The sequence below is a fragment of the Micromys minutus genome, assembly GCF_963924665.1.
Source record: "Micromys minutus genome assembly, chromosome: 27".
NCBI classification, from domain to species: domain Eukaryota; kingdom Metazoa; phylum Chordata; class Mammalia; order Rodentia; family Muridae; genus Micromys; species Micromys minutus.
Window position 1 is genome coordinate 19079642 of NC_137962.1, and position 14870 is coordinate 19094511.

The window sequence follows — 14870 nt, forward strand, 5'->3', positions numbered from 1 at the left end:
GTTGTAGTTTACTAGCCGCGCTGCCTGTCACGTGTCCCTGGAGGAGGGAAAGACTCTGGGGCACCAGCTGGTTCTTAAACTGCAGTCAACTACTCTCACCTCCCAATCGGGTGGTCAACCACTAAGTCTTGTTTTGCCTTTATCCCCTGAGCTCAGGCAGGATTTTAAATTTCAAGAGAATTAAAATACTAAAAACCCATATGGCTGGCTTTGTGTTACTAGGAAGGAAAAGGTGTTATTAGCCTTCGATGGATTTGTTTTTGTTTTTGAGATTAGTTCTTACTACATGTTCCTAGCTGTCCTGAAACTCGCTATGTAGACCAGGCTGGCCTCTGAGAGAGATCCACCTGCCTCTGCCTTAGGAATACTGGGGTTCGAGGTGTGCAACACCACACCGGGTGTTTGGAATTCTTTAAAACTCTTGCCTTTCTATAGAGGGATGCTGCAAAGGGTGCCAGGACGACCTCCGGATTCTCCAAGATCCTCTCTCCCCAAGTGTGGATTCCAGCCTACATGTTACATATAGGCCGTATGAAAAACCTAATTTGGTGGAGAATCAAGGGCTAAGTGAAGACTGAAGGGAAGAATTCACTGTGAGCATTCAGTTTTTACTGGTACGTTCTAACCACCACTCCAAACACATGGCTCATTCAACTCCACCAAAAAATTCAGTTCAAAACGGGTCTTCAGCTACTGGTGCATAACTGGTGCTTTCATCTACATGGAACTTCCTTTCTTTTCTTTTTCAAGATTTGTTTTATGTGAGTATGCTGTTGCTGTCTTCAGACACAACAAAAGAGAGCATTGGATACTATCACAGATGGTTGTGAGCCACCATGTGGTTGCTGAAGTCAGGACCTCTGGAAGAGCAGTCAGTGCTTTTAACCACTGAGCCATCACCCCAACTCTAATATGGAACCCTTAAGGACTGAGATTATGGTAGCAAAGATAATTAAGGAGAAGAGAAGAAAGTAAGAAGAAAGGAAAAAAGGGAAAGAAGGAGGAAGGGGAGGGAATAAGAGAAAAAAAATCCAACATCTACCCCCCCCAGAAAATTTTAGTGTAGTAATGGTGATATTTAATGCAGACACTAAGGATGCCAAGATTTTCTCTCAAGTCAGGGGCTTGAGGAAGAAGCAGCCATCTTGGAAATTTACCACCTTTATTTCCTAGCCTTGGTCCCTCTCCCCATCTGCCTGCCTACTAAGTAGTCCTGGTCTCTCAGATGCACTATAAAGTCAAGGGCAGCACCAGTAAAGAATCCTCACTAAGGGAGGCTGGAGAGATGGCTCAGTGGTTAAGAGCACTGACTGCTCTTCCAGAGATCCTGAGTTCAAATCCCAGCAACCACATGGTGACTCACAACCATCTGAAATGAGATCTGATGCCCTTTTCTGGTATGTCTGAAGACAGTGACAGTGTACTTATATGCATAAAATAAATAAATTTTTTAAAAAAGAATCCTCACTAAGGAAGCTGAGGCAAAAAAAAAAAAAAAAAAAAAAAAAAAAAATGCTTGGAGTTCAAAGCCATCCTGGATTGTCTGGTGAAACCTAGTTTCAAAAACAAACTAAACAAAATCCTTTTTAAAAGGGGGACAGGTGGCTGGAGAAATGGCTCAGTAGTCAAGAGCACTGGCTGCTCTTCCAGAGGACCTGGGTTCAATTCCCAGCAACCACATGGTGGCTCACAACCATCTATAACTCCAGTTCCAGGAATCTGGTCCATCTGGGTAGCAGACACACACATGTCACCCAGACATATACATATACCTGTATGCATAAGTATATAAAATTAAAATTTAAAACCAACAATATTTGTTACAAGGCCTGTTAATCCAAAACTATAACCCCAGATACTAGGGAGCCTGAAGCAAGAGGATCTCAAGTTCAAAGAGTAAAAATGGAGGGAGTTCAAGGCTAACATGGGCTACTTAAACCATTTCACTTGCAGATGTTGCTGAGGATCCAGGTTTGATTCCCAGCACCCACATGGTGGCTGTAACTCCAGGGATCATCTGTCCTCTTCTGACCCCTTCTGGCACCAGACACACATGGTCACATACGCACACAGAGGCAAGTAACTCATACAAAAAAAAAAAAAAAAAAAGAAAAAAAGAAAAAGAAAAATGAACAGGCCTTTTAAAACAAATGAATAAAAATAAAAAGTGAAAAAGAGGGCTGTGGATGTAGCTCAGCAATTAAAGCAGATTCCTAGCATACACAAGGCCCTAGGTTCTAAAAATCGGTACCACAGTAAACCAGTCAATAATGAATATAGACATTTCCAGGATTCTCCTTGGAGAGTAAAGGATCTAGGAGAAAGGAGGTGAGCCATGAAGTCTTCTATGTTCTCAGTACTGACTTCCTCCGACACTTCAATGTCACCTTTTTTTTAAAGATTTATTTATTATATATAAGTACACTGAAGTCAGGACCTCAGGAAGAGCAGTTAGTGCTCTTAACCACTGAGCCATCTCTCCAGCCCTCAACATAACTCTTAACTATATGTTCTTTACTGAAAGCTGGACCCAGTGCAAGTCAGGAATGGGACCCAACCCTTGAGAGATGGAAAGAGTTCAAGGTCAGTTGTGGTTACTTATCAAGTTCAAGGCCAGGCTAGGTGGGAAGCCAGGAATCAAAACAAAGCCAAATGTGGTGTCTTTAAGCCCTGCACCCTGGAGGCAGACACAAGTAGATCTCTGTTACCAAGAAGCCTGACTGGTTTACATAGCAAACATCAGATCAGCCAGGACTACCTAGACACCTTATCTCAAAAAACAGGACAAAAAAAATGTGCCTAAAGAACTTAACTCAAGTAATGTATTTATGTGAAGGTCAGAGAACAACTCCCTATTTGAAGAAATCTGTTCTCTCTCCACCATGGGGGTCCTGGGGATTGAACTCAGGTCATCAGGCTTGGTGGCAGCACGAATCCTTAACTTCTGAGCCATCTCACCCGCCCTAAGTTATGTAGTTTGATCTTATATCTGAATACTGTGTAAAAGGGGCAGCCTGGAGAGAGGGGAAAGGGCTTTGAACTTGAGCCTGGGCAGTGAAGCCTGATTGAGTCCCAGCTTCATTTGCTCAGTCTCTGCCAAAGGGAGAACGAGCTCCCAGCTCTCAGGAGGAAGAGGCCAATGGTCTCTCTGAGTATGAGGCCAGGGCCTACATAATGAGTTCCAGGCTAGCCAGAGCTACATAGAAATACAGTGAGATAATCCTATCTCCAAAGGGGACGGGGATCTGGAGAGATGACTGAGTGGTTAAGAACACTGTTCTTGTAGAGGATCCAGTTCCTAGCACCCATACGACTGCTCAAAACCATTTGTTAGTCTACTTTGATGCCCTTTCTGACCTTCTTGGGCTCATAAACACATGTTGTACACATGTATACATTCTGGAACACACATACACTTAAATGTTTTTTAAAGGGGAAGGGACGTAGGGATATGGGTTGAGTCAAATCTACTAGAAATAATTAGAGGTGTATAATTATAATTAGGGATTATTAGAAATAATGAGAGTTACGTCTTTTTTTTTTGTGTTTTGAGACAAGGTTTCTCTGTGTAGTCTTGGCTGTCCTAGAACTCGCTCTATAGACCAGGTTGGACACAAACTCACAAAGATACTTTTACCTCTGCCTCCCAAGTGCACAAATCAGCTAGGGTTACATCCTATAACAAAGACTCTGGAAGTGCTTTGGATTTCAGTTTCTGGAAGTTTTGTGTGTGCAGCATACATATATGCACATGTGGAAACATATGTAAATACATTTACATGTTCAAATACATACCTAAACATGCCTATGTATATGTAGTGTGTGTATATGTATAGACACACGTATATAATATGTGTACACGTATACATATATACATATACACATGTATATACAAATGTCTTAGGAATAAGGCACACACACACACACTGTGTACTTACTTTTTCTTTGTTTGTTTGTTTGTTTTTGTGTGTCAACTTGACCCAAGCTAAAGTCAGAGAATAAAGAGCCACAGTTGAGGAAATGCCTCCATGAGATCCAGCTGTAAGGTATTTTCTCAACTAGAGATCAAGGGGGTAGGATCCAGCCCATTGTGGGTGGAGCCATCCCTGGCCCAGCCCATTGTGGGTGGTACCATCTCTGGGCTGGTAGACCTGGGTTCTATAATAAAGCAGGCTGAGCAAGCCAGGGGAAACAAGCCAGTAAGTAACATCCCTCCATGGCCTCTGCATCAGCTCCTGCCTCCAGGTTCCACTCCTGCTTGAGTTCCTGTCCTGACTTCCCTTAGTAATGAACTATGGTCAGGAAGTACAAACTGAATAAACCCTTTTCTGCCCTGCTTACTTTTTGGTCATGGTGTTTTGTTGCAGCAATAAAAAACTTTAACTAAAATAGATTTCTTTTGTTTTTTGTTTGTTTGTTTTTTGTTTTTAAGATAGGGTCTCAGATACCTAGGCCATCCTAGAACTCACTATGTAACTGAGGCTAAGCTTAAACTTCTGATATTTTTGTCTCTGCCTCCTAAGTACTGTGACTACAGGCCTGGAGCACCACACTTAGCTTAATTACAGAATTTATTATGTATTTGTTTATTTGCAGTGCTATGGGTTAAACCTAAGGCATTGCTCATGCTGGGCAAACCCTCTATCACTAAGCTATACTTCCATTTTCCAACATAATTTTGCTTGCAGTGAATATTTGAATTTACTTTGTTTTATTTGGGGGGATGAGTTTTTTGACAGAGTTTTTCTACATAGCCCTAGCTACCCTAGAACATACAGAAATCTGTCTGCCCCTGCCTCACTGATGCCCTTAAAAAATTCATTTATTTATTTCATGCATATGAACACACTGTCACTGTCTTCAGACACACCAGGAAAGGGCCTCAGATCCCATTACAGATGGTTGTGAGCCACCATGTGGTTGCTGGGATTTGAACTCAGTACCTCAGGAAGAGCCAGTCAGTGCTCTTAAGCACTGAGCTATCTCTCCAGCCCCTGATGCCCTTTTCTGGTGTGTCTGAAGACTATAGTGTACTTTATATAATAAATGAATCTTTAAAATAAAAATAAAAAGACTGGGAATTTAATCTCTACCACCACACACACACAGCACAAAGCCATGAATAGTATGACATATTTATTTTTATTTTAAATTATGTGTCTGTGTACAGTATGTGTACATGAGTCTAGGTATACAAGACACATTGCCTGGGAGTGGAGTGACAGGTGGTTAAGTCTCTGTGCATGGGTACTGGAGATAGGTATTCTGGAAGAGCAGTGTGTGTTCTTGACCACTGACCTCTCTCTCCAGTCCAGTATAATCTAGCTTTTCTTTAAAACATTGGTGGGTCCAGCAGTCAAGAGGCAGAAACAGACAGTTCAAGGCCTGCCTTGTGTACAAAGCAAGTCCTTAGAAGAGTGGAGGTCCTACAACAAGATTCCATCTTAACTAATTAACTGTCAGATATGGTGGCAAATTTAATTCCAGCACTTGGGAAGCAGAGGAAAACAGAATTTGAGTTTGAAGTCAGCCTGGTCTACAAAGTAAATTCTAGGCCAGGCTGTGGTATATAATAATGCCCTGTCATAAGCAATAATAAAAATTAAGGGGAATGGAAATATAGTATAATAATAAAATAATAATAACGGGGCTGGAGGTATAGATCAGCAGTTATGAGCACTTGCTTTCTTCCAGGGGACCTAAATTTAGTTTCTATCACCTACAAAGCAGCTCACAACTGTCTTTAACTCCTCTTCCAAAAGAGTTGATGACCTCTTTTGACCTACTTGGGCGCCAGGCACACATGTGGTACACATACATATATTCGGGTAAAATACTCAATACACATTAAAAATAAAATTAATAGGGCTGGACAGATGGCTCAGTGGGTAAGAGCATGTCTGCTCTTCCAGAGGTTCAATTGCCAGCAACCATATGGTGGCTCATAACCGTCTATATTGGGATCTGCTGCCATCTTCTGGCATGCAGGTGTACATACAGATAGAGCACTCACATAAAATAAATATCAAAAAAAATCTAAAAAAATTAAATATATTTTAAAATGTGTGTTTATTTTTATATACGTTGGTGGTTTGCCTGCATGCATGTCTGTGTGAGGGTATTGGATCCCTTGGAACTAGAGGTAAAGACCGTTTCGAGCCACCATGCAGGTGCTAGCCTTTCCAACAATCTTTAAAGAAAATGTTTCTCTATATATCCTTGGCTGTTCCGGAACTCACTCTTGTAGTAAGTCAGTCTGGCTTCAAATTCAAAAGATCTACCCAAACTCTGCCTCCAGAGTGCTGGGGTCAAACAGATGCACAGATCCAACCCCCAGCCTGACTCTCTGGGTCACTTAGTATTTTTATTCAGTGTTTCTATAGGAACATGGTAACAGACAATAATAAAGTGTGTTTCGTGCTGGCTGGTAGACTGCTGGCTTCATGTGAGCAGTCTCCATGCGTGGGCTCCATTCCTGGTACTACAAAAAGGAGACAAGAAGGAGGAGGTCATGGTGAAACCTGTAATCCTAGCACTCAGGAGGTAGAGGCAGGAGGATCACATTTGAGGCCATCTTGGGCTAAGTACTGTTTCAGGATATCCTGGGCTATAGAAACAGAATGAGATCTAAACTGCACAGCACCACACACCTTTAATCCCAGCACTGGGGAGGCAAAGGCAGGCAGATGTCTGAGTTCCAGGCCAGCCTGGTCTATAGAGTGAGTATCCAGGGCTATGTAGAGAAACTTGGAAGGCTGAAGCAGGAGGAACAAGAGTTTAAGTTGAAGTGAGAGAGATTGCTCCACAGGGTAGACAGGTACATGATGCCAAAGCTGACAACCTCATGATGGAAGGAAAGAACTGCCTCCTGCAAGCAGCCATCTGACCTTCCCACTCATGCTTTGGCAACCCCACCCTGCCACACACATTATACACACGAATACATAAAATATAGTAAACGAGCTTTTAAAAGAGTTTAATATCCTTGGCTACCTAGGATGTACACCTTCTGTTATTGCTGTTAGTCTGTTTTTTGAAACAAGGTTTCTCTGTACAGCCCTGGCTGTCTTGGAACTCACTCTGTAGAACAGGCTGTCCTCAAACTCAGAGATCCATTGCTTCTGCCTCCCGAGTGCTGGGATTGCTAGCATTAAGTCCAACACCTTTAGTTCTAGCACCTGGGAGGCAGACACAGGTGGAGCTGTGTAAGTTCAAGACCAGCCTGGTCTACAACTTGAGATCCAGCCCCAACCAACAACAAAAGAGAGGAACGGAGGAGAAAAGAGAGATGGGAGGAAGGAAGGAATTGTGCTAGGGCGTGGAACACACACCCTCCTCCAAGAAGACTGCCAGCCAGGCCTTCGGACCAGTATTTCTTCACCCCCAGCCCTGTCTGTGTCCATTCGGCTCTGTGGGGGCTTCTGTTCTCTCCTCAGGACCATTTTAAAGCCACAAAGAACATTGTCCCTAGATGGATGGAAAGGATCTGGAATTCTTGAGGGAAGACTGTGGTCTGTATCAACTGACCCCAAACTGACCTTCTCACTTGAGGAAGAGGAAGAGAGTTCAAGTAGAACATACTGACAGTTCATCTGCATACACACCCAAAGCACAAGGTCACTTGGATAGCCTGATTTGTCCATCTGCGCTAGAACCAAGAATAAACACTGCTGGGAACCCCCCAGCCACTGGGATGTGCCAAACAGCTCAGTTTCTCTTACTACCCCATCCAACCACTCTCCCCCAAAGCCTGAGAAACTCAGCTATGGTAGGAGAGTCAGCTGAGGCTGAAGGTGACACAGACGCCCTGGGTTCAGTCTCCCGTATCTAGAAAGGTAAACCAAACACTTATGCAGTACTTAAAATGTGGGCCAAGTACTATTACAAGGACTTAAGCACAGTAACATTTCATCTTCTCAAGAGCCCTATAGGGCATAGGGAAGCAATGCTGTCCTTCCCATTTCACAGATGAGGAAACTGAGGTGGAGAGTGGAGGAACCTGATTTGAACCAAGCAGCTGAGTCTAGGCACCATCTTCTCCTCCTCCTCCTCCCTCCCTCCCTCTCTTGTTTGTTGGTTTTTGAGACACGGTTTTTTTTGTGCACCCTGGTTGTCTGTAACTCACTCTGCTGGAATTAAAGACACACATCATCACTGCCCAGCTTGTTTTGTTTTTGAGAATCTCATATAGCCCAGACTGACCATTTCACACTTATGCTATTTCACCTCATCTTTTTTTTTTTTTTTTTTTTTTTTTTTTTTTTTTTTACTAAGGGTCTTGCTACATAACCCAGCAGGCTGGGTTCCAAGTTGTTATGCAGCTTAGAATGACTTTGTAACTTTTCTATGTGCATACTGTATGCTATCTTCAGGCACACCAGATAGAGGGCATCAGATCCCATTACAGATGGTTGTGAGCCACCATGTGGTTGCTGGGATTTGAACTAAGGACCTCTGGAAGAGCAGTCAGTGCTCCTAACCACTGAGCCATCTCTACAGCCCCAAGACTTGTTTATTTTTTTATAAGATTTATTTATTATATATAAATACACTGTAGTTGTCTTCAGACACACCAGAAGAGGGAACCAGATCCCATTACAGGGATTTGAACTCAGGATCTCTGGAAGAGCAGTCAGTGCTCTTAACCACTGAGCCATGTCTCCAGCCCTGACTTTGTAATCTTGATTGTACAGCTCAACCTCCCAAGGGTGAGGAACACAGGCCTGAACTACTATGCAAAGGATAAGTTCGCTCGCTGTACAGGCCCAACACAGCACCTGTGTGCGGGAGTCAGCATCTCACTGAAATTGTAGGAACTGTTACCCACAGACAGATCAGACTGTACAGTCTAAATGCTCTCATCCTGATCTATTTCCAGGGGCAGAGCTTAGAACAGAGGAGCAAGGCTAGAGACTAAACCACAAGTGTGTGAGAAACCACAGTGTGTAAGTACTGTGTGTCAGGGAAGGGTCAGGGCCTAGCAGCAAGAGGTAAATTTACTCTGTCTGTCATTCATTTGCTACATGATTGTAAGCCAATTAACAACCTTTACTTAAAAAAAAAACAAGAAAGGGGGATGGATAGGCTGGAGAGATGGCTCAGAGGTTAAGACAATTAACTGCTCTTTCAGAGGTTCTGAGTTTAATTCCCAGCAACCACATGGTGGCTCACAACCATCTGTAATGGTATCTGATGCCCTCTTCTGGAGTGTCTGAGGACAGCTACAGTGTACTCATATAAATGAAATAAATAAATCTTTCAAAAAAAAGAAGAAAGAAAGAAAGAAAGAAAGAAAGAAAAAGAAAGGTGGACGGAGAGATGGCTCAGCGGTTAAGAGCACTGGCTGCTCTTTCAGAGGTCCTGAGTTCAAATCCCAGCAACCATATGGTGGCTCACAACCATCTGTAATGAGTGAGATCTAATGCCCTCTTCCGGTGTATCTGAAGATACAGTTTACTTATATATAATAAATAAATATTTAAATATACATATATATACATATATATATATATATATATATATATATATATAAAACTTACAGTCCAGAGCTTCCGACAGTCTAACAGGAAAGAATACACCCTACGTACTCTCATCAGCCCCCCCCCCAGGGGGGTGATTCTTGACTAAGATGGGAAGTAGGCTGTTTCTTCTCCAGGCATGCACTAGGCATTGGCATGTTGTATAATGTGAGGAGGCTCAAGTGAATGAGCCTCCTGCTCTCAAGAGATTACATGATAGGAAAAGACAGAATGTCTACAGATAACTATAAAATGCGTCTCAGTCTAGTTCAACTTGGTCGGAAGAGGAAGTTAAATTATTGCAACAGACTTTGTTTTGTTTAGCCTTGAGATAATGGAGGGAGGAAAGTGATACCTGTCTTTGTCCTCAACTTCCACAGCCTGGGTGGGGAGACACTGCCTTCTGCTGAGTGCACACTTGAGATTGTGTTCCATTTCCCCCAGATCCTGGTGCAGAGACTCCTCCCCCAGCTTATGCTAACTCTCCACACTGGCTGGCACTTAGAGGACCTGGAACATCCTGAATTCTTCTGAGACCCAAAGAAAACATAGTTAATTCCTTTCAGAACAGGAGGGTCCTCCATGCCCATGTCAAGCACATTCCTGGACACACCCCTATGCCACTGTCCTTCACCCTAACCCTTCTTAAAGCAGGCTTCGATTCCCTGGAGAAGCCCAGGTTCTGCAAGTAGGAGGAAAAAGGCAGATACAATCAGAGGCGAGGCAGGGAGGGGCCCACAAAACTGGTGTTCCCACTGGTACAATTTCCTGCCCTGATGACTTACTAGCCTTCACCTAGGCTGGGTGGGGAAGAATCAGGTACAGACAAGATGCCTCAGTCCCTCACCCTTTCCCACTCTCTTCTTGGAAGCCCTTTGCTTATGTTTCTTGAAGGGACCTAGTAGGCTCAGATGGCCTTGGACAAATTGGGTATTTGAGTCACAAAGGCAGAGAGCAGAGGAGCATGCACGTTCAGAACAGTAAGTCCATTCCTATAGGAAAGGCTTTTGTTTACCATAGCAGGGTAGCCACTGCAGCAGCCCAAACATCTGGAATCTTTGTCCAATGGTCTGGTATATTGGGCACTTTCCCCTTTTCTAGAGAAATGGCTCAGTGTTTTAAAAGCCCTTATGGCATAATCATGAGGATCAGAAGAGGTCAGATCTCAACACATGTAACAGGTTGAGAGAGGGTCCTGACTGTAACCCCAAATCCAAGAGACCATCTTTCCCCTGCATGTGGACTGAGGATTTTGCTTGATGACTGGAGAGGGTACCTGTCCTAGTCACAAGTAAGACCTTAGGAGCCTCTGAATCTCCCTACCCAGTTCTGTTGGCAGGCATTTCACAGTTCTCAGTTTGGCTGGAGTCCTTTGACTTGAAGACATTAGAAATAGCATTTGCCAATAACCCAAACTGTACCTCAAAAATCTCCAGCTGCCCCCTCACCAGAAACTGAGGTGGGTACAGGAGAGGACAAGTAACTCGAATCCATTAAAAGTGTTTATTTTTACACAGCAAGGAGAAAGGGAAGGACACAGTCAGCTTTTGGCACCTTTCCAGTCTGTCACCCCCATGTCCTTCCCAAGACAAAGCACTGGCAACAGGGGTTGCAGGACAGAGTCACAAAGTGAGTCCTAGGAGGGAAGGTGGGGTTCCAGAGCCCATCTCACACCCCTTGTCCTGGAGGGTCAAAGCTCGGGGGCATAGGGCTCCCCGGTGGGGGAGGGGACCCGAAGTTCAGCATCATGTCTAACCACAGTGAAGAGTCCTGCCACAGCCAGCAGAGTTGTCACCATGACGGCAGAGCAGATGCTGAACATGTTCCTGGTGCCTGTTTTCCGATCGCTGTCGTGGAGGACAAGGAGCCCCAGACAGGCCAGCAAATGCAGGGGCACTCGGAACCAATTGAGAACGCCGGCCTGCTCTGTCTCAGGGATCACTTTCCTTCGCAGGAAGCTCATGCTGGGGAAGTAGAGCCCACAGGCCAACTCGATAAGTAAAAAGGCGATGAAGGACTCCACAGGACTTTCTTGGCCTGGGCTGGTGGAGAAAGTCAACATGAAGAGAGAGAAGACGACAATGAGGACAGCAAGGGAGAGAAGGTGCACGGGCTGAAGGTGGTACTTCTTGGAGGTAGCGATACGGTACAAGGAAGAACCCAGAAGGCTGGCAGCCATGAAGCTGGAGAACACAATGCCCAGCGGGGCCCCGTGTGGGTCCAGCACAGGTGTCCAGAGGAAGACAAAGATGAAGATGACACTCTCAAACAGGGCTTGTATGACACCTAGCAGCAACACCCGGCGGTCAGACAGGAGGCAGCGCAGGCCTCCAGCACAGGTCTTGGAGAAGGCACGCTGACGGTCATAGTTCTCTCCCCAGTTTCGAAGGGCCAAGGCCCCAGCAAGAGCCAGAAGAGGGATGGCAGCCACAAAGGGTGCTACAGGCCCCATCCCCATCCAACTAGCCACAGCCTCAGCCGCCACACCTGCTGCCACAGCCAGCACATGGTTCCAGAAGGCAGCTCGGGCAAAGGTAGCCGGGATCCACTCAGCAGGGAAGTCATGCCTCTCCACGTGCTCGTGGATGTACCAGGCCTCAAAGGCTGAGAAGAGGAGAGCTGTAGACAGCCCACCAAGTGCTCGGCCCACCAGCAGCACAAAGTAGTCTTGAGAGAGCTTGGTTATGCAACACAGAGAGTAAGTGAGGGAGAAAAGGACACAGGACTTCTTACGACCCAGCCAGTCCACAAGGGAGGAGGCCACGAGGCCAAAGAGGACCGTGGAGGCAAGGCCACAGACGTAGAGGATAGCAATCTGACCCTCCAGGAAGTGGTAATGCTGATAGAGTTTATACAGGTACGGGGCTTGGAGCCAGTCCGCTGCCAGGGCCAGAAAGTACACTTGATAGAAGTCCAGTTGAAACTGAAGGAAGGAGGGGTTGCTGCAAGCTCTTCCAGGGGGCCTGGATCTGCATCTTGACAGTTCCAGGCCCAGGCAGGAGGCCAGGAGGCCCACAAAGGACAAATAGGCAGTCACCAGCATGGTGGGCCCCCCGGACGACCTGAGGAGAGAACAGTGGTCATAGTCACATCCATAACCCAGGTAACACAGTCAAGGGATTAGGTGTCTTAAGCAGAAGGTAACTCCGCCCAACTGCACTGTCAATTTCTCTCCCCCAGAGCTGAGACTGGAGGGACCAGTTGGGTGGGTGGGAGGAGTGGTTGTCTCCTAGGAATCTGTGGGGCAGGTGAGGGTGACAGTGGGGAGAGGCCAGAGCACTCGCCCCACCCTTGCCTGGTACAGCAAGGGGGACTCATTTCAGTAATCCCGGTCCCGCAGGTTCGAAAGGGGCCACTGTCCTTCTCCATGATAGGTTCTGCAGGCTTCTTGTACCTCTCATCCTCGCAGATGAGCCAGTTTTGGAGCTTAGTGTCTCCACATCTATTCGCGAGCATCCCTTCCGCCCCCGCCGGCCTCTCCAATGCTTCGCGGTCACGCGCGCGCACCGCAGGTTCCCCGACTCCGGGTCACAGGGGACCCCCTACGCCCCCTAGCCTCAGCCGAGCGTCCCCTCACCGGCTCGCGCCTCGCCCCGCACCCGTCTCACCTGCTGCCCCGGTCTGCGGGGACGCTCCGGACACGTCCGGCTCCAGGCCGCCGGGCCACCCTCCCAGCACTGGCTCCGGCCCCGCTCGGGTTCCAGCAGCGCGCCCGCCCCTCACAGCCTGCTTCCGGGAGCCGGGCTGGCTCGTGGCCGCCGCCATGATAGTCCCGTCACGTGACGGGGGCGCGGCGCGGAAGCCCCGCCCCCTCGCCGCGCCGGGCTCTGAAGCGGAAGAACCGTGGGGTCCGGGGATGCTGGAGCGGCGGGCTACTCCTGCGGTCGCCTCTGGGTTGGGTACCATCGGGTCCTCCAGTTGGCCCGTACCCGCGGGGTCGTCCGGAAGAAGGCGTAATTTCTGTTTTCCTCCACGCGGTATCTCGGACTCCACGCAGTCCCTCCGAGCCAGCGGACACTGCTCGCTAATGAACTCCACTGCCCTAAACCCAGGCTGCTCTAGGGTTCGGACCTCCCCTGACCTCTGGTCCAGCAGTCAATATTGTCCAGACACCTGAGGGAGGCGATGTGGTGTAAAGCCAGAGATTGAGATTGCAGTCTTTACCACTTTCTCTGTGTGAAATCAGGGAGCAGTACTTAGATGAAGGCTTAAGGATCAGTGGCGGATTTAGAGTTCAAAACTTCAACCCTGGAGCTCGACTCCCTCCTGCTACCTAGGATCTGCTTTATCTTGGATTGATAAGTTTCAATATTCAATATTACGTCCTGAAGACCCTGTAATGGCATCCCTTTTCACTAAGGAATAGAATCCGAAATCTTTATTTTTTTTTAAAATTATTTTATTGGATATTCTCTTTATGTAATTAAACTGTAATTAAAAATAAAAAAATTAATTTATTGGAAATTTTCTTTATGAAATTATGTAAACTCTAAAGGCATGCAAATGCATCTGTCTGGGGGATTTTTTCTATGTCCATGACTCCATCCCTTACCACTCGGTCTCCTCTGTCTACACTGGCTCCCCACCTGGGCCTTTGTACACTGCTTCCTGCAAAGTTTCTCCACAAGATAGTTACCTTCTTTCCCTCCTCCAGTTTTCTCTCCCAGACGTCTTCATGTTATTAGAGAGGGCTTCCTGTCACGGTGTGGTGCCTCATGTAATCCTTGCACTTGGAAAGCTAAGGCAGGAGAATTTCGGAGAATTTAAGACCAACTTGAGCTATATGGAGCTCCAGGCCTAGACTAGAATGAGGTCCTGTCTCAATAAATAAATAAATAGATAAAAATAAATGCTCAGTAATTAGCAGATGAAGAGCACTTGCTGTTCTTGCAGAGGGGGTGGGGAGGAGAGGTAAAGAGCTCTTGTTCATCTTGCAGAGCAATATACAGAGTAGTTTTCACAACTGTTTGTAACTACAGCTCCTCCAGGGGATCTGACCTCTTCTGACTTCTGAGAGCACCTGTATGAAAGTGGTGTGAGTAGAGTCAGGCACACACCGTGCACATAAAATAGTAAACTTTTAAATAAAGTAAATCTTTATAAATAAAAGTAAATAAAACAAGCAAACAAAGACCCTAAGACATCCTCTTCTTTTCCCACAAAAGGGGGGTATTTTTGGAGGGTTGGGGTGGCAAGGAGTCACCTCAATTTTATTTTAGATTTATTTATTTTATATATGTAACTGTTTTCACTCATATATGTCTGTGTATCATGTTGAGTGACTAGTGTCCACAGAGGTCAGAGAAAAGTGTGGGATCACCTGACACTGGAGTCACAGACAACCGTGAAAAG

General features: G+C 46.0%; 1 protein-coding gene across 1 annotated transcript; it reads right to left on the reverse strand.

Annotated features, from left to right (window-relative positions):
• Positions 1 to 11025: 11025 nt before the first annotated feature.
• MFSD5 (major facilitator superfamily domain containing 5) lies at positions 11026 to 13271 on the reverse strand. The gene is made up of 2 exons (XM_080939627.1): positions 13127 to 13271; positions 11026 to 12580 (listed from the first exon to the last, which is right to left on the reverse strand). The coding sequence occupies exon 2, from the start codon at positions 12559 to 12561 to the stop codon at positions 11209 to 11211; it is 1353 nt and encodes a 450-aa protein (XP_080795753.1). The 5' UTR covers positions 12562 to 12580; positions 13127 to 13271; the 3' UTR covers positions 11026 to 11208.
• Between the last annotated feature and the right edge of the window lie 1599 nt (positions 13272 to 14870).